This window comes from Lathyrus oleraceus, chromosome 3 (assembly GCF_024323335.1).
Source record: "Lathyrus oleraceus cultivar Zhongwan6 chromosome 3, CAAS_Psat_ZW6_1.0, whole genome shotgun sequence".
In the NCBI taxonomy this organism is placed as follows: domain Eukaryota; kingdom Viridiplantae; phylum Streptophyta; class Magnoliopsida; order Fabales; family Fabaceae; genus Lathyrus; species Lathyrus oleraceus.
Genome location: NC_066581.1, coordinates 128,204,528 through 128,221,834, shown reverse-complemented (window position 1 = coordinate 128,221,834; position 17,307 = coordinate 128,204,528). Strand labels below are relative to the sequence as shown.

At 33.0% G+C, this 17,307-nt stretch overlaps 1 protein-coding gene across 1 annotated transcript; it reads right to left on the bottom strand.

Moving 5' to 3' along the window:
* Positions 1-639: 639 nt before the first annotated feature.
* On the bottom strand, positions 640-2,929 carry LOC127125750 (UDP-glycosyltransferase 1). The gene has a single exon (XM_051054562.1). The coding sequence runs from the start codon at positions 2,647-2,649 to the stop codon at positions 1,162-1,164; it is 1,488 nt and encodes a 495-aa protein (XP_050910519.1). The 5' UTR covers positions 2,650-2,929; the 3' UTR covers positions 640-1,161.
* Between the last annotated feature and the right edge of the window lie 14,378 nt (positions 2,930-17,307).

Sequence of the window (17,307 nt, the reverse complement as noted above, 5' to 3'; positions counted from 1 at the left end):
CAACAGTAATATACCAGAAATGTGATGAGAGACTCAAAGAAAAGTGTTGGTTTGAGGTTCGAGTTTCCTTCCTCCTTAGAGAATAATGGTGTTTCAGTTTCTTTTTCTGGATAAGAATAGTGTTTCAATTCGCTCGCTAGCTAGGGCGCAAAAAGCGAATGAGACTTAACATTAAATTTGAGGGAATAAAAAAATTGTTTAGAGAGTTTTTATCTCGATTTTCTTAAAAATCAAGAGCACATATCTGACGTAAAATCTATAAAAAGTAAAAGTGCCTTTCTAGTTCTAAATAAAACATAAAATTTCAAGCGCACAGAATTGAAGCTCAATCCTTGAGCAACTTATTGTTTCGGTTTTTGGAAAACCCAGAGTAAAAGATTAAGTATATTTTTATAAAAAAAACAAATGACGTGTTCCAGATCATTTGACCTCGATTTTTTAATAGTTGAAATTAAAGTTTCATCATAAAATATATTTATTTGTAGTATTGTTCGTGTTATTGAATGCAATATGATGATACATTATTATGTGTGTGGCTTAATGCCCCTTTTTTTAAATTTGGTTTACACACATTTAACGGGACACTCTTAAAACCTTAATTTAGCATGGTGTATCTTAAAGATTGGAATGGAAGCAAAATAAATCAAGGAAAGTGCAGAGAATCCTGCACTGATGTGTATTCAACATTATGCTAAACATCAAGCTTCTGAGTGTATTATATTGGAAAATCTTTATGTAGAGTCAACCTAATATCAATAACCATTAGCTAACTACCTATAGCAACAAGTTAACAGCCTGTAACTGTTCTAACAAACGAATGATCATGGAATCAAGTGGAGCTAGTGCAACATAGCATAACTTGTGTAGAAAGGCATTGTAACTAGAGATGAATCAAGAGGTAGTTGTGAGCTGTTATATTGATCCACAGATTTAGCATCTAATGTTTGTAAAGGAAGTTTAATACATTCCTTTACAATTTCATGATAAAAAACATACATACAAGGAATAACTTGTATTTAGACAGTTTTCAATTTTTTTGTTTTGTTTAAAACACACATATATGCCTTCATGCTTGCAGTATGGAATATGTAATAATAGAAAAAGAAAACAACTGATGACATCAAAAGAACAAATGTTTTACATTGGATGTCTCTTCATGTCTCAACTTTGGTGTTTTGATTGTAGCTGTATGATATCTTGAATAAGCAAGGCCATATTAATATAAGAAGATCCACCTTTTTCAATAGCTTTCTTACCAATCTCACTTAATTCACTAACCCTTTCTCTTCTCTCTTTACTTTCTTCATCTCCTTCATCCATCACATTACATATTGCCTCCTTTATACTTTCCTTCTTCACAACAATACCTAACTTCTCTTCCTCACCAAACTCCATTACAACCTTCACACCAAGACTCACTCCAATCTTCAAAACTTGAGTCACAAGCTTCTCATTCAGAAATTGGTCACCAAATAATGGCCAAGTTATCATTGGAACACCAACACTTATCCCTTCCAGTGTTGAATTCCAACCACAGTGTGTTAAGAATCCACCAATTGAAGGATGAGATAATATCACCATTTGTGGGGCCCACCCTCTAATTATGAGGCCTCTCCCTTTGTTCCTTTCCTCAAACTTTTCATCACTAATCCACTTTTCCAAATCTTGAGTTATATTAGTTCTATCCCTAATAACCCAAATAAATGGCATTTTGGTTTCTTCTAATGCCAAAGCCAATTCAATAAGTTGTGAAGAAGCTAAGTTGCATAAACTTCCAAGGCAAACATAAACAACACATTTTGGTTTATGCAAATCTAAAAACTTTAAACAATTATGTTCACTTATGGAAGCTATGTTACCTCTTTCAGCCTTATCTAAATCATCTTTGTTGCAAAGTGAAACCGGACCAACACACCAAACCTTATCATTTCTTACCTTTTTGTAATCATTAAGATATTCTTTCTCTAATTCCTCAAAAGTATTTATGATTTCACCATACGACCTCATTTCAGCTTCATGCATTTTCTCAACAAACTCCTTCGGTAGTTTCGATACTAATGCTGCTGGAATTTCCTTTTTGGTGAATTGAATTTTGTCAGGTATGCCAGGAAGAGTGAAATACTCAGAATCAGAACTTACACTTTCAAGAATCTTTGAAGAACGCACCTTGAACAAACAATGGAGACAGAAACAAGAAAAACCATGGAATGAAATCCTTGGAATTTGATGTTTTTCAGCTATTTGAGAAGTCCAAGGTATACAAAAATCAGAGATAATACAACTTGGTCTCGGTGACATTTTATCAAACAATTCCTGTGCTGGTTTTTGGAGCAACGTAACTGCATAGAAAAAATTATTCCACAAGTCATTTGAAATATCAACCATGTCAAAATTCTCACAACCCTCTGGTAATCCAGCTTGTTCTGATGGAAATTTGAGTGTTACAATATTGATTTGAAGGCCAGAGGAAACAGCACGAGAAAGAGTAGAAGTAAAGCGTGATGCATTTTTGGGTGTAGTGAAAATGGTAACAATGGCTCCATGTTGTGCTAAGAGTTTAGCTATGTCTATCATTGGAATAATGTGACCTTGTGCTATGAAAGGAAATAATACAAAGTGTGGAACATTAATGTTTTCTTGCAAATCCATGGTTTAGAAAATGAGTGACTAGTATATGTATTTTGAGTGTAGATATGAATTCAAGTGTGCTTCAATTATATAGATATCACTTTCTTTTATAAGGACAAATGCTTCCTCTTTTTAGGATATTCATAGGTAAGGGCCAATTATGTACGGATCTAACCCAAACTAATCCATTAAAAATCATTGATATTTGATTTAGATTACATATTTGAAGTTTTAAATTTACGAACTCGCAAATCCAACAAATTGATATATCACAATATTTTTGAAATTTGTTCAAAAGCTGGAATAGATGAATTATTTTGGGATATGATTGATGGGTTGTAAGTTTACTATTATTGGTGATGTAAGAGCATGCGCGGTAAGGACTGGACTATATGAGACAATGGGGTCTTGTATTATGTTAACCACAGATCTTCTGCTTTGGACGGAAACATAAAACTGACAAGAAAGTGACGTGAAGATTCCCTTCTATGCTTCAATTGCATGGATAGATTGCATGACCACATGTTTATTTATTTTTTGTCGGGTCATTTTGAAGATTAGTAAAATGATTTTAAGATACTTGGGAGTGACATGTTCATTTCAAAGAACTTGTGCTGAACTTCTCTATAAATTTTGATTTGATTTCCTTCAATGAATAACTTAATAATCATATTCAGTGTTTGATCCAATAGCAGAATGAGATATGTTGCATGTGACTTTGGTTTTGCTTTCGGTGGATCGGTGGTATGAGATCTTGTTTGATTCGGTTAGTATTGACATGCTGCCATGCAGTTGGTGTGGGACTTTTTTACTCTCACCCACCTTTTTTGATTTTTTATTTCTTAAATATCCTATTCTAAAGTTTAATTTCCAGAGCGTCCCTTTTTTAGTATCCACTCGTCCAATGAATAGACGAATTGTGCTGTAGTGTGGACTCGGTCAATGGTTGGCCGAGTTATTGAAGGAACACTTTTTTTAAAATTTAAATACATTTATTATTAATAAATATTTTTCAAATCTACACGTATATTATTGATTATTCATGCAAGTCTACACAGATGTTATTGATTAAATTTTAATATTAATAATAAATGCTTTTCAAATAAAATTATAATTATAAAAGTGGTATTTGAAAAACATTTATTATTAAGAATAAAACCGCTAAGAATTTTCCATTGTTATAATTAACTATATAAATAATTATACTAATTAAACATATAAATAATTGTAATAAATAATGGATATTAGTAATGAAAACATATCTTCAAAACATATTTTTCAGCTACTATTCTGGAATTGCAATCTCTACCTGTGATTTCAAACCATGGATCACAATTTGATTATTAAATTAAAATATATCTTCCAAGTATATAATTCAAGAGATTAATTACTATACACTGTCAGTGTAAAATGTTTTACACCGTCGGTTCATCACCATCATCCGTTTGTATTACTTTATAAATTTTTAAAATAAAAGTCAAACTTCTTTTAATATCCAACGTCTATAATTATGGTGTAAAACTCTTTTACACTGACAGTGTATTTCAATTAATCTCATAATTCAATTTAATACTTTATAATATTGTCAAATTAAAATGATTATTATTATAAATCAATTATAATTTATCATGTGGTTAAGTTAGATGTTAAAGAGTATATTTTATATATTGAAAAATCATTTTTCACTAATGTAATTAGTTAATTTAACTTTTTTCCTATTTTTTAAATAAAAATAATTATAATTATAATATCATAAAAATTATATACATATTTTATAAAGAGTATATTTTAACCACAAATATGTATCTGGTATATAATTTTTATAATATTATAATTATAATTATTTTTATTTTAAAAAAAGTTAAATTAATTAATTACATTAGTGAAAAATGATTTTTCAATATATAAAATATACTCTTTAACATCTATCTTAGTTGTACATTTTCAGAAAAATAATGTTTAAACAATAAAGTATGATAAATTATAATTGATTTATAATCATAATTATTTCAATTTGATAATATTATAAAGTATTAAATTGAATTATATACTTGGAAGATATATTTTAATTTGACAATAATGTTTAACCCAATTGTGATATATTGTTTGAAATCACATGTAGAGATTGCAATTCTATAATAGTATATGGAAGAGATAATTATAATCATGGAAAATTCTTAGCGGTTTTAGTATTAATAATAAATTTTTTTCATATACCACTTTTATAATTATAATTTTATTTGAAAAACATTTATTATTAATACTAAAAATTAATCAATAACATCTGTGTAGATTTGAATATCATGAAGAATCAATAACATCTGTGTAGACTTGAAAACCATTTATTAATAATAAATATATTTAAATTAAAATATGGGGACGAGTGGATACTAAAAAAAGATACTCTGGGAATTTAATTTCAGAATAGAGTATATAGGGAATAAAAAATCAAAACAAAAATCAAAACAGGGGCAAGGGAGTAAAAAAGTCTTGGTGTGGTTTCTGTCTACTATTTTTTTTCTAATTATGGTTGTGGTTTAGTGTGGTGTTCTTTTCTCTATTTTGCTAGTTATGTTATTCTTACATCAATACTTATACTCAGGCATGGCAACATAACTCATACCCGCGGGTACCAACCCGATCCCGCCCCAAAGTTGACGGGGAAAACCCACTTTGACTGGGTTTGAGTTCGAGTTTGGGTTTTCCCCGATTTTAAAATATGGGGATGAGTCGGGTAATGGGGACACTAGTACCCACCCCGAACCCGTCCCCGAACCCACACCGTTTATTTCATTATGTACATTATTATTTATTTTTGAATATTTAGAGTATTAAATATGTGGTAAATGTTTTGATATTTTAATTTGAATTTATTATTTAAAATATTTGAAATGTATGTATGGAATTTTTTTAGATTGTTATATTTTATTATTTGTAATGTAATTTTATTTTGAAAAAATAAATATTTCTATTTAAAAAATTGATTTCACTAAATGAATGGTGGCGGGGCGGGGATACCCGAACCCAACCCGAACCCGTTTGGGACGGGTTTGGGTTTTGATTCTCCATCCCCGTTTGGGTTTGGTGCAGGAAATGGGGATTGTTTGGGGGTTTGAGTTTGGGTTTGGGGAGGTAAAAATTGTCCCCGACCCGTCCCGTTGCCATGCCTACTTATACTAAACATTGTTCAGCGTATTTATAAAGTGAACAGTATTTATAAAATAAAAATATTAAAAAAAAAGTTCAAAATAAAAATGTAACATTTCTCATTAATCAATTTTATTATTGTATTAACCACAAAAGTATATTTTATTAATCACATATTTTTCTAATATCTTATTAACCAACTTCACTACTTTATTAACCAATAAAACACGTAATATTAATCAATTTCTAACATTAATTTATAAATTAATGTCAGAACATGGTAAATATTATGTATTTTATTAGTTAATGAAATAGTAAAGTTGGTTAATAAGCTATCAGAAGAAAAATATGAGGTTAATAATATATATTTTTGTGATTAATGCAATAATAAAATTGGTTAATGACAAATACTATATTTTTATTATAAAATTATTTTTTATAAATATTTAATATTATTTTATTAAAAAAAACATTGTTCGCCATATAAATACGGGGAACAGTGTTTGGTATTAGTATTGGTGTAAGAAATGAGGTGTAGGAATAACATTACTCTTTTGTTGTGTTTGGTTGTTGTTGTTTCCACAAAAGTTTTATTGGCTTAGCATTTTTTGTATCTTTGTTTTCCTTGTACTCACTATAAAAAAAGTTATCTCCAGCACGTGATTTAGTGACGTGATATTCATGTAGCAAAAAAAGGAGGGTTGTGACATAAAAATTACATAACTAAATATTTAAAATAATAAAATGATAAATGTCAGGTTTTCAAATGGGGGAAATTGTAAAATTTTCAAAAAATTAGTCGTGACATGTATTTCAAGTCACTAACAAAAATTAAAAAGTTTTAAAACTTTGAATGGGTAATGTTGACTGATTAAATTGATTGGGATGACAACTTTAATCGTTTGTGGCGTGATTTTCACGACACTGACATTTGTAACGTGATTTTCACATGATAAGTTTGTCGCGTGATTTTCATGTGGCAAGTTTGTTTTTCCCCACACATTATCCGTTTTCTAAAATCTCTTCTCACTTGTTATTTTCTCAATCTTTCCTCTTTTTCTTTCTCCACCGAATCCCCTCCATCATTTTCTTCTTCTTCTTTCTCCTCTCTAACATTTTTCTTCCACCAAAAGCTGTTTGCCACCTTTCATTCAAAAGGTAATATTTTTTAATTTTGTTAAGGTTGAACCTATAACGATTTTTTTACCAAAATAACCCAATTTTTCAAGAAAATCCCCATAATAACCCTGGTTTCAAAAAAAATCCCAAAGTACCCCACTTTTAGAAGGAGGCGTCAATCCAATTGGTGACTCCTCTTAAAAATTAAATGGAGGCGCCAATTGGATTGGCTAGGGCATATGGTGCAGCCAATCCAATTGGCGTCCATGTGTATTTTTACAAAGGAGACGCCAATTGGATTGACACCTCAGTGTAAAATGCAATTTTTTTGTTATAAATTGATGTGTTGTATGAATCATTTTTCCACATCTCATTTCATCATTTGGCATTGCTGTTTGGTGTTCGTCGCCGATACGGAAAGTTGATTTATGCGAGAGATAAACCTCGGATGCTGATGTTGTTCTAGAACATCACTACATTCGATCAACTGAAGAGAGAGTTGGTTCGTTGGTTAGATGGGAAAGTACCAAAAGGGGAAAAAATTAGAAGTATTGAGAGACTCGACAATATCTTTGGTTTGGTGCGAATGAAAACTGATAAGGATGCTAGGGAAACGATGTTCGGTCGAGATGACATCAATTTGATTGTTGTAATCAGTTAGAAATATTTTTATTTTCAGTTAGCTTATTTAGTACTGATGTTTGTTGTGAACCCCATTGTAACAAAAACTTTATGACATATAATGATTGAAGGTTACAGAAATACAATGTTACAAAAATCTTATGACCCAGATGATGCTCCTCGATTGGGACAGTTATTCTTGTTGTGTCCTGGTTGACGACAAATACTACATAATCTTATCATTTTATCTGTCGAATCCATTTCTGTCCTGATGTGTGTGTTGTTTGACCTTCCTTTTTTCTTTCTACGCATCTCGTTGTTGTGCCAAACTATATCACCTTCGTATGGAGGCCAATATTCCTTCATTGGTAGCACCGAGAAGCTTTTATTATATACATTCATGACGGTGACGGCCTTGTACACATCAGATAAATGGTTGTAAGCATCTTGACGAGTATATGTGCATGCTGCAATGACATGAGAGCAAGGAATGCGGAAGGCCTGGAATTTTCCACAGCCGCACCAACTTCTGTTTAGTCTAACAGCATAGGCTAAATTTGGCCTCCCCTCGTTGTGGTCCATTGTTTCCTGGACGTTGAAATTTTGTCTATGATGGTCAAAGACTGTTACAACGTGTGTACTAGCTTTGATGATCTCCTCTTTCATGACTTTCATGCAACACTCACTAAATACTTACCCAAACATTAACAACGCACTCCATCTTTCACCTCTGGTTACGAACATAGAAGCCAACCTATAATAGGTCGATCTTACCAAGGCGGTTATTGGCATATTTCTAATTCCTTTGAATACACCGTTCATGCATTCCACAAGGTTTGTTGTCATGTGGCCCCATCGACAACCTCCGTCAAATGCCCTTGTCCCCTGCTCTACTGGTATGTTATTCAACCATCTTCCTGTGTCTTCATTAGACAGTCTAATTTCATCATGCTAATATTGAAATGACGGCTGAGTTAGTGCATACCCAACATTCACCACCTTCTTGCGAAGATTCTTATCTTTTATTGCACGCATGAAGTTTTGTGCAATATGTCTAATGCAATAGACATGGGTAGAAGAAGGATCATGCCATCCGTTGTCATGGTTGTTATAGGCACTCTCAATGGAGCTCTTAGATGTCGAAGAAAGAAACCCCATCCACCCGCCGTTTCACCTTCAACCAGAGCAAAGGAAATGGGAAAGACATTATTGTTACTGTCTTCTGCAACCACCATAAGCAAAGTACCCTTGTATTTGCCGTATAACCAAGTGCCATCAATTTGAATAAAAGGTTTGTAGAATGCGAAACCTTTGATGCATGGGTCAAACGTCCAAAAGAGACGGTGAAAGATTCTATTACCTGTAACACAGGTTCCGTCTGGCATCATTGCTGGCAACGTCTCCATAATTTCCACAGTTCCTGGGACATATGTTTTTAGTGCCTATAAAAACCATGGCAATTCTTTGTATGAATCTTCCCAGTTGCCGAATACCTGTTCAACAACCTTTGTCCTTGAAATCCAGGATTTCTTGTAAGATGAAGTATAATTATATCTTGTTCTGATATGGGATATAATTATACCCATCTTCACTGATGGGTCTTTATTAACCAACGACAGAATGTCTTGACATATCAATGGAGAGCTTAGTTTACGGTGATCTTGTTCAATGTTAGTTGCAATGCAACTGTGAGGTGGGTCTATTGAAGCTATCTCCCAAGATTCTTTTTTCTTTTTGTAAGATGCAGCCAACCAAAACTTACAAAGGATGTTACGACATTCGATGACATACCTTCTCAAATCAATGTGTTTCACTGTAAAATCAGCAGAGTTGTTCATGTGGAATTTTTTGATAGCTCGCACACATTCTTCTTTGGTACGAAACATGTCTCCCACCTTTAATTTGCCTTCTGATCATGGATACGGGTTATAGAAAGCATTGTTGGATGTTTCATCGTCATACAGATGCATGTTTATCATATGTTGAGGCGGATTGTAGACATGACTAGAAGGTATTGACGGTGGTTGATCATCATTTTCAATGTCGTTGTTTAGCATGTGATCGAACTATATCTCGGTCTCATCTTATTCTTCATCAATGACATTCACTTCTGCTTCTGCTTCTGGGTTGACGTCATCTGAGCATTATGGATCAAATTCACCAGATTCATCCTGACTAGTTATTTGAGACTGCTGAGATGGTATACATGGTTAAAGAGTAATATACAACTCAATATGATTGCAGCCTAAATGTTCATGACTAACAAACATGTATTCAACATCTTCATCATCTCGTACCTTAAGCGGGAAAAACTTGCATTGACTGTTCTAAAAAAATATTGGATTTTGATACGTGATCTTTGACACAATACCCAATCCTATACAGGATTGTATTCTTTTTTTCAAATGCAAGAAGGTTGTATTTCTCTTGATCGTAATTCGAATGGTATCGGTGTTTCAAAAACAAAAACCGTATAACTCAGACTCGTATGTTTCACCATTGCAGTGAACGTTGACACTATATTTCGGTGAAGATGACATTGTGCAGATGAAAACTATTTTCTTGCTGCAGATGAATGTGGGTTGAGTCTTGGATGTTGATAGTAAGACACTTAAATAGGTGAGTGATTTGTCTCACATGCAAGCTAGTTCGAAGTGATGTGTCGCATATGCAAGCTAGTCTGAAATGATGTGTCAACAATGCAAGCTAGTCAGAAGTGACATGTCCAGCATGCAAGAGAAAGGACAGCCACGTGTCACATATGCAAACACACACTCCAAATGAATTGATGCCTCCTTGGATTCCTTACACATGGGCGTCAATCCATTTGGCGACACCATGTCTTGCATGCATGCAGACCTCAAAACCAAGCAATCAGACCTAGGTGTGTCATACATGTCCCTATGGAGGCGCCAATTTGAATGGCGATACCATGTACAAAATGCACATGGGCGCCAATTCATTTGGCTACTGATCGGGAAAATAGCAAGTATACTATTTTGCCTTTTATAGTAATAATGGGGAAATTCCCCAAATGTCGATCTCAAGGACTTCACGTCAATATCGAGTTCAAATTATCATTCAATTAAACAAAAAGTACTAATTTGGTTTTTAAATGTAAAAATATAAAAAATAAAGGCAAAGGCAAATAAGGATGAAAATAAGGGTTTGCAAGGTAAGAGGAACAATGTCAGGGAAGGTGTATGATTTATCCCTATAACAACTCTGAGTCACTATTGTATCAACAAATATTAATTACTACCAGTTCTCAAGGATATTTTCTCCCAAGTCCTTGGTGAGAAAACCTTTAATCAGTCTACCCTAATTTCTATGTCCATAGGAAATTAAGGTGAAGTTAAGCTTTATTATATCAAGAACACTCTGGTTCATACAGGGTATCCCTAGTCCTAGGTGATATCTACTGCAGAGTAACCTTATGAAAACCTTATCAATGACGGTCCAACCTGATTGATAACCACAAAACAATCTCGATTGGTCCAAAAGAGAAAGCATTAAACACATCAAAAGGTTACCGTAAGAATAATATTCTAAATGCAAAAGTATACTCAAATTCATTACCATTCTAAATCAGGGACACCCCCTAGCATTGGAGGGTTTAGCTCCTCATATTGCTCAAAATAAATTCAAGATAAAAAAAATACACATTATAAGTAATTGGATGACGTGAATCTTCAATCGCTTCCGCTCATGAAAACCTTCCGCTCTCCGAATTCCTTGATCTCTGTAATCCTTGCTTGTTTGACAATATTGTGTTCTCCTCGTTCCAAGATGCTCTTTTATATTGTAGAAACTCTCCTAATATAGTGAAAATCCCTTGGCAGAAGGTGGAAATCTCCAAAACGTCCATGCAGCTCAAGCCCGGTGAAAAAGCTCGAAAACTGGAAAATCAGCGTTTTGGGTTGACACGGCCATGTCAGGCTGACACGGGCGGCCGTGTCAGCTCTCTTCCTTATGATTTCCTTGATGACACGCCCTAGGTGACCTGACATGGCCGTTTCAGGCCACTATTTTGGGCATTGCTTGTATTTTCTTGGCCTTCCTCCTGACACGGACCATGTCAGGTGACACAGGTGGCCGTGTCAGGCCTCCTGAACTGGGAAAACTTCTTTTTTCAAACGCCATAACTTTCCACTTTCTCGCATTAAGTCCATTGGATCTTCTCCGTGGACCTGGAGGGTATAAACACGACAACCGAAGCATAAAATCACGAAAACACAAAATAAAACTGACAATTAATAAAATCGCTTAAATAACTTACGGCAACGAAAATTAACTTTAAAGGTACCATAACGCGTACACACTGTCTCAAAATCCTTAGTTTCTTGTTGGATAAGCAACGAAAATATAGTGAAAATGGTGATTGATCAGCTACCACATGCAAACACAATTTTCCATGCTCCAATTCATTTGCTTATAAATTCATCCACACCATCAACACTTCTTCCACACCATCACTCACTACTTCTTCAACAATTTCATATGCAATAACTTCTTGTAGTTTCATCTGCACCAACCGCTTTCATCCCCGACAAAATGTCTATCCTCACAATGGGTGAATCGCACAGACGAACGGTTGCAAACATAACAACTTATGTAAGCGTTTTATTGTTTTATTATTTGTTTTAATAGAGTACCTTTTAATAACATATCAAGTTAGTAAAGTTTTTTGTTCTTTCTTTTATAGGATGTTTCAAGGTTCTGTACTTGGGTCCACGAATATGTCCACATGGACTTGATGATTCAACCTTATGTTGAACTCGCCGGTTTTGGACATATAAGAAAAATTATGTCTTGGTCGGTGGATAATAAATTCATTCTTGCTCTATGCAAAAGATGGCGTCCCGAGATACACACATTCTGGTTTTCAACCGGTGAGTGTACCGTGACGTTAGAAAACGTCTACATGCTTTTGGGACTGCCTATTGAAGGTAAGGTTGTAAATGGTAAAACCAACTATGCAAATTCAATTTGCATGGACCTCTTGGAGACTAATTTGTTAGATGATAACTCAAGAGGTCAAGGTATACTCCTTTGACGCCTTAAGTCATACTATAACAATTTATACTTAGATAAGCATTCTACCGAAGATGCTCGAATAATTAAAACTAGGTGTTACATTATGATTTTAATCGGTTCTTTTTTATTTCCTGAAGGTAGTGGTTCTAGTATGCATATTATGTATTTACCTTTACTTAGACATGTAGATAGAATAGGAAGTTATAGTTGAGGATCTGCTTGTCTAGCCTATCTCTATATCTCTTTATGCAAAAACTCACACAAAGACACATCTACCTTTTTTGAATGTGCTGTTTTTCTCCAAGCATGGGGTTGGTCAAGACTACCGTTCCTAGCACCCGTCAACAATAACCCTTTCACATACCCGTATGCACAAAAGTAAGTTGTTTAAATTTCTATATATTTACTTACTTCTTTAAAGATTATTATCTCTAACTAATATTTTTACCTTTTTGGTGCAGATGGTCGACACGTGGTATGAGTTATAACAGATGTCCTAGACATTGTATTACTCAGTATCGCAATCTGTTGGATTACCTTTGACCGAAAGATGTAAGGATAATAACCTCATTATTTTGTTACAATTTGTTAACTTCTTCTACCAAGATTATAATCAAAGTTACTTTCACATTTCAGTTCATTTGGCGTCCATACCTAAATTTGGATCATGACCATAAGGTCAACGCTGGAGACGCGGCCGTATGGACTGCATGCACATCGATAATAAGCTTCACAACTGTGGAGATGCACAACAATGATCGTGTGAAGTTGCAGTTTGGTATGCCCCAAAACATCCCAGATCCCCTAGCAAGCCTAGGATAATGGCATCTGCGCAAAGTTAACGACCAATGGAACTTCAATCCATGGCAAAGCTTCGCAAGATCTGAGTGTCGCAAATGGAAGCACCGCCATGACCATGTCTTAACTGACGCAGTCATGCCAAATGAAGAAAAACCAAGTTGTACTTATATGGTTTGGTACATATCGGTTGATTTTCAGTTTATCTCTGAGGATATGTACCTGTACGACCCACGCCAACAAACTTACACACCAGACACCACAACATCTAACCCCCAATAACATTGTCAGGCCGGATACACACAACCCCTTGTCCGTCAAACTTTTCGTTCCACCAACACAAAAACATACAACCAAAATATGCCATACACACAACCCCAATGCCAAGAACACACCTCATACCACCACCAACAAATTGATCATCAACCTGAGATCCAAGATCGTTTCGCACCCAACATATCACCCTACCAAAGCCGCCTTAGCCAGAACATCCAACAATCATTCAACACCAACCGCCCCTCCTCCTACCATAGCCAAGAAGCCCAAACCTCACAAAATCAAAACCTTCAACAACCCTATCTCTACCAAACACCCCAACAATCTTTCCAACCGTTCCTCGACGCATCATTCACACCCATGTCTCCCTTCAACCATCCCGGTTGCCCACCAATGCGTCAAACACAACCCAACTACTCTGGCATGGGTCATGAACTCAACTACGGCGGTACACCTTCGATGCATACTGAAGACTATGCCGATATGTCTAACTATCTCAAGAGGCCATCTCCTGTAGTTGGTAGTGACGCTCCTGGGTCCTCAGATGCTCAAACACCAGTGGTGAATCATCAACGTGTGTTAGGGCCACGGGTTAGGGTAGCTAGGGGATGTGGGACCGGAGGCCGGTTAGGTGATCCCGATCATCACCATTAGGCTTTTTTGTGTAAATGGAAATTTTTATTAATATCAATTGGTCCTATTTCAAAATTATGTATCACGTAGACCGTTTAACAAAAAAAATGCATTTTACACTGAGGTGTCAATCCAATTGGCGCCTCCTCTCAAGTGATATACATGAGTGCCAATTGGATTGGTGACTCCTCCTAAAAGTGGGGTACTTTGGGATTTTTTTTTAAAACAGGGTTATTTTGGGAATTTTCTTGAAAAATAGAGTTATTTTCGTAAAAAATTCACCTATAACTTGTTTTTATTATTATTTGATTTTTATTTTATTTGTTGACAAAATACTCAAGAATTTGATAAAGACTCAAGAACTTGATCAAGACTCAACAAGTTCTTTTGACTGATCTCCATTTTTATTTGATTTATTCACTTTAAGGTATGTATTTTTTTTAAAATTTTTGTATATAAAAATATATTTAGTTGTGGGCAGTTTGATTTTTATGTATGTATTTTTTTTATATTTATATAAATATTTTTAATAAGTTTTTATTTTTTAAAATTTGAAAATTTTAGGTTTTAATTCTTATATATATATATATATATATATATATATATATATATATATATATATATATATATATATATATTTAAAATCAGAAATAATTTGGTTTTAATATTTATATTATAAAAACATAAACATATACACTATTTTCGTTTTAATATATTTGTTTATTAAATATGTTATTATAAACATATAATATATATTAAAACAAATATATAACATATATATTTTTTATAATATTAAATTTATGTAGGCATTTATGAGGTGAACTTTTGCATGGCAAGCTTGTGGCGTGAATTTTACATGACAAATTTTTGACACCTAATTGAAATATAGAAAAATTGTAATTACTATAATATTTTAGAAAAAAATTTAGAATGAAAAATATCCATATCTCTTAATAATTTGTTCATATATTTTTTAAAATTATGAAATTGCTTGCATTTCTCATTCAATACTACAAAACATTTTATCACGTTTTTTCATATATATATATATATATATATATATATATATATATATATATATATATATATATATATATATATATATATATATATATATATATATATATATATATATATATATATATATATATATATATATATATATATATATATATATATATATATATATATATATATATATATATATATATATATATATATATATATATCAGGGCCGGCCCTGTGGGTGTGCAAGGAGTGCTACCGCAAAGGGCCTCCAAATTTTAAGGGCCTCAAATTTGATATTTGGACCTAATATAAATATAATATTAAATAATATATATATTTAGTTGTAAATAGATTCATGTAATATAAAGTAGCCTAGCAGTGACCGTGTTCTTTTGAAAGAAAAAATATATAAGTTCAATTCCTAGGTCCTTACATTTTTCTTCTCGCATAAAAAATTCCATTTAATCAACTTTTTTATTATAGGTCCATTTATCAACTTTGATACTATCTAGCATTTTAAAATTTGTTATGGGCTCATTTAATCAACTTTTTTTCATTAAAAATTTCTAATTTCACATTATTAGCGGTTTATTAATTAAAATACTTTATTATTTACATTGTCTGAGATTGTTGAAGGAATTATTTTCTCTCATTAAATGGTAAGAATTTTGCTATTAATTGTGAATGGTAAGAGTAGAAAAATACAAAAAATTAAACTTCAATGAATCAAATTTTTATAACAAATATATATATATATATATATATATATATATATATATATATATATATATATATATATATATATATATATATATATATGATTGTGTTTTTATTTATTAAAGGCCTAATTTTAAAATAGAATAGGGCCTCCAAATTATTCGGATCGGCCCTGATATATATATATATATATATATATATATATATATATATATATATATATATATATATATATATATATATATATATATATATATATATATATATAAATGAAGTTATTATACTGTCCACAAAGAATAAAGAATAGTCTTCTCGTTCAAAAATCAAAACTCTAACATCTCTCTCTTCCCCATTCAACATACTCGTCTCTCCTCTTCTTTTTAATAATTCGTCTTTCCTCTTTTTCATACTAAAAGGTAATCGAGTTTAACATTGTTTCTTCTTTATCTTTCTTCTTCTTCTTCTTCTTCTTCGTCTTCTAAAAGGTAGTCATGTTATTGATACGTTTTCTTCCATTTTTATTTATATATGTTCTAATATTCAAACTTTTGAAAAACTTTCAAGGTACGTCGTTCATCCAAATGCTTTCTTCCATTTCGGTTTCATATGATTTTTGTGTTTTTCGGGTTGTTTCTACAAAAAGGGGTCAAAACACGGGGACTTACTCGTTATCCACCAACCGGCCATCTCAAACCACTTGAAACAGATCCATCTACCTAAAGTCTAGGTTTTGGTAGAAGAAGGGCACTTATCCCCCCCTCTCTTGTAATACTAGCCAGAGGCGGGCACAATCTCATCCTTGAGTAAAAACGCCATAACGGAGTTGAGAGTTTCCTCAATCCTTCCTAAACATGAGCTAGGGCCTTTGTGGACACCTCCCTGGCACATGTCTATTTACACTACATCAGAACCTTGAGATTCAAGGAACTAGTACATCCTAATTTTCCAAAAGTCATAATGTTCACCAAGAAAACACCGGGCCTATTTACATTACCAAATTTTCCTAATAACATTTTTGCTAAAGACATTCTTACCCACATCTAGGAGAAAGTTACCTGAATCTTGCTCTAATGCCAATTATAACATGATATACAATCTAAGAGGGTGATGAATTAGTGTTGCTGAAGTTTCCTCGTATTTTCGCTATGCTCTTAATTTTCTTAAAAGTTTTAAAATTGATATGATCTTATGAAGATAAAGTGATGAAAATCAAAGTGCTGAAAAATAAAGAACACAAAAAACCATACTACTTTCCCTTATGAACCAAGGGTACATCTATTCTCCTCACACCTTAAAGGATTTTCCACTATGTTAGATCTTTGT